The sequence below is a fragment of the Hippopotamus amphibius genome, chromosome 9, assembly GCF_030028045.1.
Source record: "Hippopotamus amphibius kiboko isolate mHipAmp2 chromosome 9, mHipAmp2.hap2, whole genome shotgun sequence".
In the NCBI taxonomy this organism is placed as follows: domain Eukaryota; kingdom Metazoa; phylum Chordata; class Mammalia; order Artiodactyla; family Hippopotamidae; genus Hippopotamus; species Hippopotamus amphibius.
Genome location: NC_080194.1, coordinates 41831010 through 41838914, shown reverse-complemented (window position 1 = coordinate 41838914; position 7905 = coordinate 41831010). Strand labels below are relative to the sequence as shown.

General features: G+C 44.3%; 1 protein-coding gene across 1 annotated transcript; it reads right to left on the bottom strand.

Annotated features, from left to right (window-relative positions):
* Nucleotides 1-2785: 2785 nt before the first annotated feature.
* On the bottom strand, nt 2786-6241 carry LOC130859918 (nuclear pore complex protein Nup98-Nup96-like). Its single transcript, XM_057747472.1, has 4 exons — nt 5655-6241; nt 5043-5197; nt 4099-4210; nt 2786-3993 (listed from the first exon to the last, which is right to left on the bottom strand). Exons 1-4 carry the CDS (start codon nt 5929-5931, stop codon nt 3776-3778), a joined length of 762 nt encoding a protein of 253 aa, XP_057603455.1. The 5' UTR covers nt 5932-6241; the 3' UTR covers nt 2786-3775.
* Between the last annotated feature and the right edge of the window lie 1664 nt (nt 6242-7905).

Sequence of the window (7905 nt, the reverse complement as noted above, 5' to 3'; positions counted from 1 at the left end):
CATTTTTCTTTCTATACCATTTCCTTCAGCAGTTATTCCATCTTTTGGGGGCACAAGGTCGTCTTACTCTCAAAGTACACTTAAAAATAACATTTTGCAGCAGAATACCTCTAGGGCAAAATAAAGAGTGCTTCAAAACACATGGAAATAGCACATGCATAGAACAGATTGAAGAGTTATAGAAAAATTGCTGTGTTTATCTGAAAAAATGTTGAAATATTTCTTACAACATATTTAGTATGTTTTGGGGTGAAAATGTTAATTTGAAAAAAATAATTCTAAAAGTTGGTGGGTAGTTTTAAAAAACCCATTATGGAAATAATAATAAAAAAAAAGGACCTGAACAATAACTGATTTAAGTCTCTCTCTTGAAAATACTGAATCACCACATATAAAAAGATAAGGAATGTGCAATAATGAAAACAGTGAATCTTGGTCATGATATTATTAGGTGGAAGGTTGACGGAAACTTTATAAAGGGTGAATCAGGCTGACAACACCTGAATCAACAACCTTAACATCATTAAAAGTGGAACAGTGAGACAGTGTCTTCCATAGCACTGAAACATAGCACGACTTACAAGAAGGACCCTGAACCTAATCAAGTCTCTAGATCTAACCAGTGGTATATGGCAAGTAAGGGAGGCAGAAGAACAGTCAGCCAAATCTAGAAGCCCCTGGCCCTCTATGCTAATGGACGAATGTCCCCGGTACTTCACCAAATAAAGGAGAGAGGAGAACTGTTAATAGATTTAAAAGAGATTCAAGAGACTTACCAACCAAATGCAAAGTGTGGACCCTGTTTAGATTCTGATTTAAAGAAATCAACTGTAATAACATTTACTTTTGAGATACTGGGGAAATTTGAAAATGCAGAGGGTATTAGTTAATATTTAGCAATTATTATTAATTTTGTTAGGTATGACAATGGTATTGTGATTATATTTATAAAAATTTATGTTAGAAATGCTTAGGTACTGATGAAATGATGATCTCCCTGAGAAGTACCATGGGGTAGGGGGATGGGTAGGAATAAGAATGGGGTTACGTAAAGATTAAATAAGATTGAAAAACGAAGAAAATAGATAATAAAAAATTATTAAAAAAATAAAAAACTGAGACATCATTTTACTTTCGTATGGGTGAAAATTTGTACAATAAAAGATTTTTAAAAACACTTAGGAGGCAGCTGAAATAGCTCAGCTGGGAGAGCAAAAACACTTAGGAAATGGGCCCACCCAGGGAAGCCAAAAAAACAACAAAAAAACCAACACTGAAGAAAGTGTAAGAAATGACTTTTTAAAGCAGAAATGAATATATTACAATATAGAACGCCAGTAAAACTGTAAAGTCTGAGAGCTGATTCTTTGAAAGACAACAAATAAAAAAAATCTGAAATAATTTCCTGGAAACTCAAAGTAACAAAATGTGTCAGGGTAAAACATCTAAAAAAGAGCAGTTACACTTGCAAATCTTGGCTCTACTAACCCAGCATTTAATCTTCAGACCTCTGTTCACTTTGATTTTAGCATTATTCCAGCATCCTGCTGAGGAAATATTTTGAACATTCTATGAGGTGGTGGATTCCACAGCTATGTTGAGTTTTGAGACAACTGGTTCTTATTTTTATATTTTTGAGAAACTTAAATTTTTAAAAATATGTTTCATCGGGATTTTGAAACATAGAAGAAAGACCGTTTATCATCTTTATCATTCACTTTAAACTGGAAGTCTATTCTCTGTGACGCAAATTGCTGCTGTGATAAATATTTTAGGTTTTTCTTTTTTTTCTTTTAAGGAAATACTTGTCCTTAGAGGAAATACTGCCCATATTCACAATGCTTAACATTTCTAAAGGCTAATCGCTTCTAAAGCACTCACTTTTCACAAAACACTTCTGGTGAGGAACGCACAACAAATTCTTTGCTCTAAGTCCAGCAATGCTCCGTGACTCACTCGCTCGGTTTCAGTCAGTCAGTAATGGTGGGAGATTCCCCACTGAGTAACCCTTGTCTGGAGGCGCCCAAATTAAAGTGAAGCCCCAGCCATCAGGAAGACCCAATCTGCTTTCTCATCTCCTCTATGTTCCAGAAATCTCTGGCCCAATTCTAATTGGAAATTGCTCATATCTTCAATTTAACAGAACCAATCAACAACCAACCGACCAACCTACTCATCAGCCTCATTTGATCTCAAGAACAGCTCTGTGAAGTAGCAACATCAGGGATCATTATCTCTTTTACACAATGTAAACTGAAAGGTGAAATGCCAAGATTTAAAAACAAAAACCCCAGAGCAGAAGAACAGAATATTTGAATACTAAGTATATTTTACTGGGCAATTTGAGACCACATCCCATCCCCCACTAGGAATCTAAGGGCATATATATAAATGTACAGCAGCCAGGGTTCATCAATAATCTTAACCCCCTGCCCCAAATTGACCCTTATAAACCTAGCCTTTGATCTAGTCTGCAACTATTCTCTCATTAACCCACAGCGAGTCTCTCTTTAGATTGAAAATTAAACAAGGCCATCATAAAACTCCTTGGGACAAGAAGGCTCAAAAACACAAAAGGAAAGCCAATACCAGATATGCTATAAACGTTTCATTTATTTAAGAAAGTAGCTTCAGAAAAAGAGGAAAATAATCTAGATCATTTATTTATATATATATATATATATACTTTTTAATAAAAACCTTTACATAATCTTCATGCATAAAGACCCAGGCGTGGCCACGTTGTCTGTGACAGCCCCAACACCAGCAGTCTCAGGCTGTTACCTGGGGCTCCCCATAGCTGTGGGCAGCAGTGTAGCAAAGGCCCTCTGCCTGCGCCTGAAGCCCAGCTCCTTGCCTGCCTCAGTGACAATTTTACCTTCTGGAACTGTAGATGGAGGGTGGGAAATGCTTTGGGCTAGAATGGGAGGGACAGGGAGGGCTACCAAACCTGCCACGATTCATCCAAACTCTTCAGGCAAATCCAGACAGGAGGAGGCCTAGCAAGATGTCTGAAAACCAGGCACCAAACTGAGTTCTGGGAGTTTCCCAGAGACGTGTGATCTGTGACCAAGGGCTCCTGCATAGGGAAGGTTTGGTGTTCATGGAACATTCAAGACAAGAACAATCAAGCCTTGGAGCCCCACCCCTCCATGGCAGGCACTCACTTCTACCCTAAATGAGTCAGAAAGACCCTGTTCTGCTTCCTCAGTCCAATCCTCCTCTGACTCCAAAAGTCAGTGTTAATCATCAACCTACTTCAGAGACAGATTCTCTTTCCTTCTGTGGATAGTTCACCTGTTAAGGAAGGACAGACCTAGATCACATTTGTCCCACCACCTATCCCACTCATTTTAAACAGTCCTAGTATAAAAGGGCAGGAGTAGGAGTAGGGTAGCAGGTTGGCGTTGAGAGTCACAAGATCCAGAATGGCTGAGGGAGGAAAAGCATTCCCTAGTTCTTTGGGGATTGGGGAATTCGGCCAAAGGTGCTTTACTGACCATTAAAAAAAAAAAAAAAAAAGGGAAAAAAAGAACAGTCTTCAGGATGGTAAAAAGAGACTTGGCTCCATTTTTGGGGTACCAAAAGCCCTTATGCTATATTTAGTATAAGAAAGCCCTGAACAACTGGAGGTTGCTGCTTGGGCAGCAGGAAGGGAGGGTGGATTCCACAGCCAACCCAGAGAATGGTAAACGGTGCCAATAAACTCAATGCAGGGAACCTCTGTGTGGTGAGTGTGGATGAGCATGTGAGTGTGGTGGGAGGAGCCTGGGGCTCACTGGCTCCCAACAGTCAGTTCCCGCAGGTAGGACTGCGTGAGGCCGCGCAGTTCCTCCAAGGCATAGTCCTCAGGCATGGGGAGCCGGCCAATATGGGGAGCCAAGAGGCGCAAAGGGACTCGCTGAGGGTCTGGCGTTGAGTCGGAGGTTGCATCAGGGGCATGCTGAAGGCTCAGTACCACCCGCAGCAGGTTGGCTACGCGTTTGGCCATATCTGGAGAAAAAGAGCAGAGTGAGCACCAAAGGACTGGGGGTGAGGTGGGGCTCCAATAATCATAAAGACAGGCAGTGACCAGGCAGGAAGGGGGAGGAGGCTGACCTGACTGAGCCAGGCGATCCTTGGCATTGTGACACTGGATCTGCTCTACGCGGTTGCACAGGGAGGTCACTTTGGTGTGTAACTGCTCTAGCTCATAACCTGAGCAATCCACCTACAAAGAAGCAGAAAAACTAATTAGGCCAAGAGGAGCTCCCATCGCTCCAATCCTACCCATAGACCGACTGTGCAACACTTATTTAAGAATGAGGTGAGGGAGGGGAAAACCCAAGAAGCTGGACGGCAGTGCCATGTCACCACCATCCAGCCTAGCTGCTGAGGACAAGACAAGAGCTTAGCAATTATACACAACAGGAAAGAATACAGTGTACAGGGCCTAGGACTGTGAAAGTCTTGAAATCACCATTCATGAACCATGTAACTAGCAAGCTTTAACACAGCACCAAAAATCTACATAAATCTGGGTTCACAGACATGGTATTGACTTAAGAGCACACAATGAGAGGTGGAGCCCAAACCAGCACTTAAGTCTCCTGACTCCAACTAAGAATTAGCATTTAATTATTAATGCAGATATTAACAGCAACTGTGACTTTGTTTCAAAAGAAATCACAGTTACTTTCATGCCAAATGTTGTGTGAAACATCCTCACCAAATCTCTGACCTTACTGTCTCTCTCAACCCTAAACTTCTCACTTAAAACTAGGAGAAAAGGGGAGGACAAGGGGGAGGAGACTGACTCCAGATAAGCCTTAGGAATGTCCACTGTACACGCTACTTGGCAATAAGCACAAAAAAATGCTTTAACGTTCTGACAGCTGTCATAATAGCTACATCAAATCAGCTTCAACAAAACATCCCTCTTGCACTGGCAGTGCGATCTCTGCCAGTGAGTTTTTCAAGTCGTTGCTCAAGCCTTTGGAGGTCTCTGGCTTTACAGGCCAGAGAAAGGGAAAACCAGGCTGTGGTTTAAGGAACTTGGGTACCTGCTGTATATGATGGAGCATTTCAATGACCCGAATGTAGTCCAGGTAAACAAGCCCAGATGTTTCCCAGTCCTGGATTAGGCTGCTGCGCTCTGGAGGTGCCAGGTCTTCCAAGAACCCCTTCAGGTAGTCATAGTTCTCATTAATAATGGCATCTGAAGAAACAAAATATTGACCAAAAGTGCACAGAGGAATGACATGGTAGAAATCCAAGACAGGAAGAAAAGGAAAATTATGTTGGTTTAGACTTGAGAATTACAGTAGATATTTTGAAATTCTCTAAAGAAAACTGTGATGAATTTCTGGCTTCACTTTTCCAAACCGATATTTCTGATGTCGCTGAGTAAAACTCCCCAAATAAACAAAGAGCTTAACATAACGAGTGAATATCAAGAATATTCCTGGCAAATGCGAATGTAACAATATCGCTGTTGACCCCTGCCCCTCACCCTCACCAAGCGTCTTCTGCACAGAGAGCTTTTGTGTGATCTGATTCAAGTCTGCCATGTCCCTGTACTGAGCATCATCTCTGGCGTGACTCACCATGGGCTCAGAGACCGGAAGAACTGGGGGTAATTCCAGCAGACATAGGCCCTCGTCTATAGCACTCACCAGAAGCTAAGTGTCGGATGATGAGTCTGTGGCAGCGGTTCCAGTGCCCTGCTTTAAATAAATAGAGGGCCTCCAAGTGCTTGTCGGATTCCATGTGTGCTCGCACTGCTTTGGCCTCATGAATCCATTCAGCAGGCACACAAAGCTTCTCAGTCAGGAAAGTCTCCTTAGCCCAAGATTCAGGGGTCTCCAACAGTTGGCAGTGCCGGGTAAGCAGCTCTCGAACAGCCTTCTCACGCATGCTATAGGAGGAAAGGTCAGCTGGGATAAATCTCATTCCCACTGATGGAGAAGGCTGCCTCAGACAACTCAAAGTGGCCCCTGGGCCAGTCTCTTAAGCTTCAGGTCCTGACCCTTAGTGGATCACCTCAAACTTCACTTAAAAAGCTATCACACCAGATGTAAATTGGTACACCTGCTATGGAGAACAGTATGGAGGTTCCTTGAACAACCAAAAATAGAATTACCATATGACCCAGCAATCCCACGACTGGGCATATATCCAGAGAAAAGCATAATTCAAAAAGACACATGCAGCCCAATGTTCACTGAAGCTGTATTTACAATAGCCAGGTCATGGAAGCAACCTAAATGTCCACGGGAAGATGAACAGATAAAGAAGATGTGGGCGGGGGGTGAAGGGGAAGCTGAGACAAAGCGAGAGAGTAGCACAGACATATATATAGTGCCCCATTTGTGCAGGTAAGCTTCTCGGGCTCAGGGGGTGTTGGGGGAGTCCTAGGCATCCCTTGAAGGAGGAATGGGAGATCTGGGAATGCTGCCAGGAGACGTGTGAACTTGGATACCTGGCCTCTGTCCTCTGCAGTTACGTACAAGTCTGTTTTGAACACCTACTCACATTGTGTTCACCAAGCAGAGGAAGGAACATCGGCCCTGCCCTCAGAGGAATATGAAACAAAGTAAAGTAAAACACTATCAGAGAGGCCTAGGATTTCATTCATAACATCTTCCTCCATGACCAAATTCTGCTTCCTCTCTAAGTCTCTGTTCAAATGGTACTTACTTGCCAAGTCTTCTCTGACCTCCGATAATCTCTCCCAGCTGAGCTCCTGCAGCATTCTTTGATTCCCCGGGGCTTAGCACGTGTCACCCTCTGCTTTGTGTCACAGTTCCTTGTGGTCATAGCTTATCTTTACCCCAGACGCCATAGTCCATGAGGACAGGCCTAGGCTTACGTCCCTCAGCTCCTAGCACAGTGTCAGGCACATAGTAAACACTAGAAGCGCCTGGTGGATTCATGACTGGGTAGCATCTCTCAGGTGTAAAATGTTCAACCCCCGTAAATTTCCTGCAAAAACAGCTGCATTTTGACAGCAGATGTTCCCATCAGGCTGCTGGGGGGTGGCATCCTGCCCGGGAGCCCAGTTTTCTCACCTCCTTCTCTCCTCACCCCCTCAGGCTCCTTCAGCATTGAGATGCTTCCCCAGCACGCTGCCACTTGTGGAGAGACCTCCCCACCTCCCCCAGCCTCTCCCTCCTCGTCACCATCTTCATCGCCATCTGTCCTGTGGGTGTCCTCCCCAGAGAGCTCTCCACCCATTTCCTGGGTCCACTGCCCTATCTGCCAGTTGCCGTTCTCAGCAGGAGAAATAGAAGAACATGCCAGCATGTGTGGGGAGGTCCTTCAGGCATGAGCCATGAAGTCCTTTTTTGGCCCCCGCCACCCTCTGTGACTGAAACTGGGGCATGCATCTCTTGACAGTTGAGAGGGGCCGATGAGGCCGAGCCGCCCTCTGTCCTCCTCTCCCCTCATTCCCTTAGTCCTCTGCCTGAGGGCCCCTCTGGGCTCCCCACTCCCAGTTGTCAGGGCTTCTGTCACCATGGCACCCTACTCCCCCAAGGACAGCTCCATCTCTCTCTTCTTTGAAACTTCTTGGGTAGAACTGGTGATCTCTCGAGGGCTTTGGGACACAGTCCAGAAAGTCCTTCCCTCAGTGAGTGATGTGTATCCTCGTGCCCATTTTCCTGAGAGGAAAACTGAGGCCCAGTGAAAAGAAAAGCACTGCCTGACAGATAAGATCCTGTGGTGTCCTGGGAAGGGGAGAGTGAATTTTGAGCATCGCATGAGCTAAACTCTCAGTATCCCTTGGGGCTTCCCTTCCTATGATAATCAGGTAACAGTGTTGCTGTGTGACTTTAAGCAAGTTATTTATCTTGGGCCCCAGAGTTAACCCTCAGTAACAGAAAAAAATCCCATCCTCTATTCAGAGCTTTATGGGGATCAGATGGG

What these genes read in the sequence shown, in the direction of transcription:
- LOC130859918 (XM_057747472.1), bottom strand. Translation starts at nt 5,931, where the DNA reads ATGAGATTTATCCCAGCTGACCTTTCCTCCTATAGCATGCGTGAGAAG. An exon ending in TGCTCCATCATATACAGCAG is followed by an intron (nt 4,211 to 5,042) that starts GTACCCAAGTTC and finishes GCTTCTTTGTAG; the next exon opens with GTGGATTGCTCAGGTTATGA. An exon ending in GGATCGCCTGGCTCAGTCAG is followed by an intron (nt 3,994 to 4,098) that starts GTCAGCCTCCTC and finishes CTTTTTCTCCAG; the next exon opens with ATATGGCCAAACGCGTAGCC.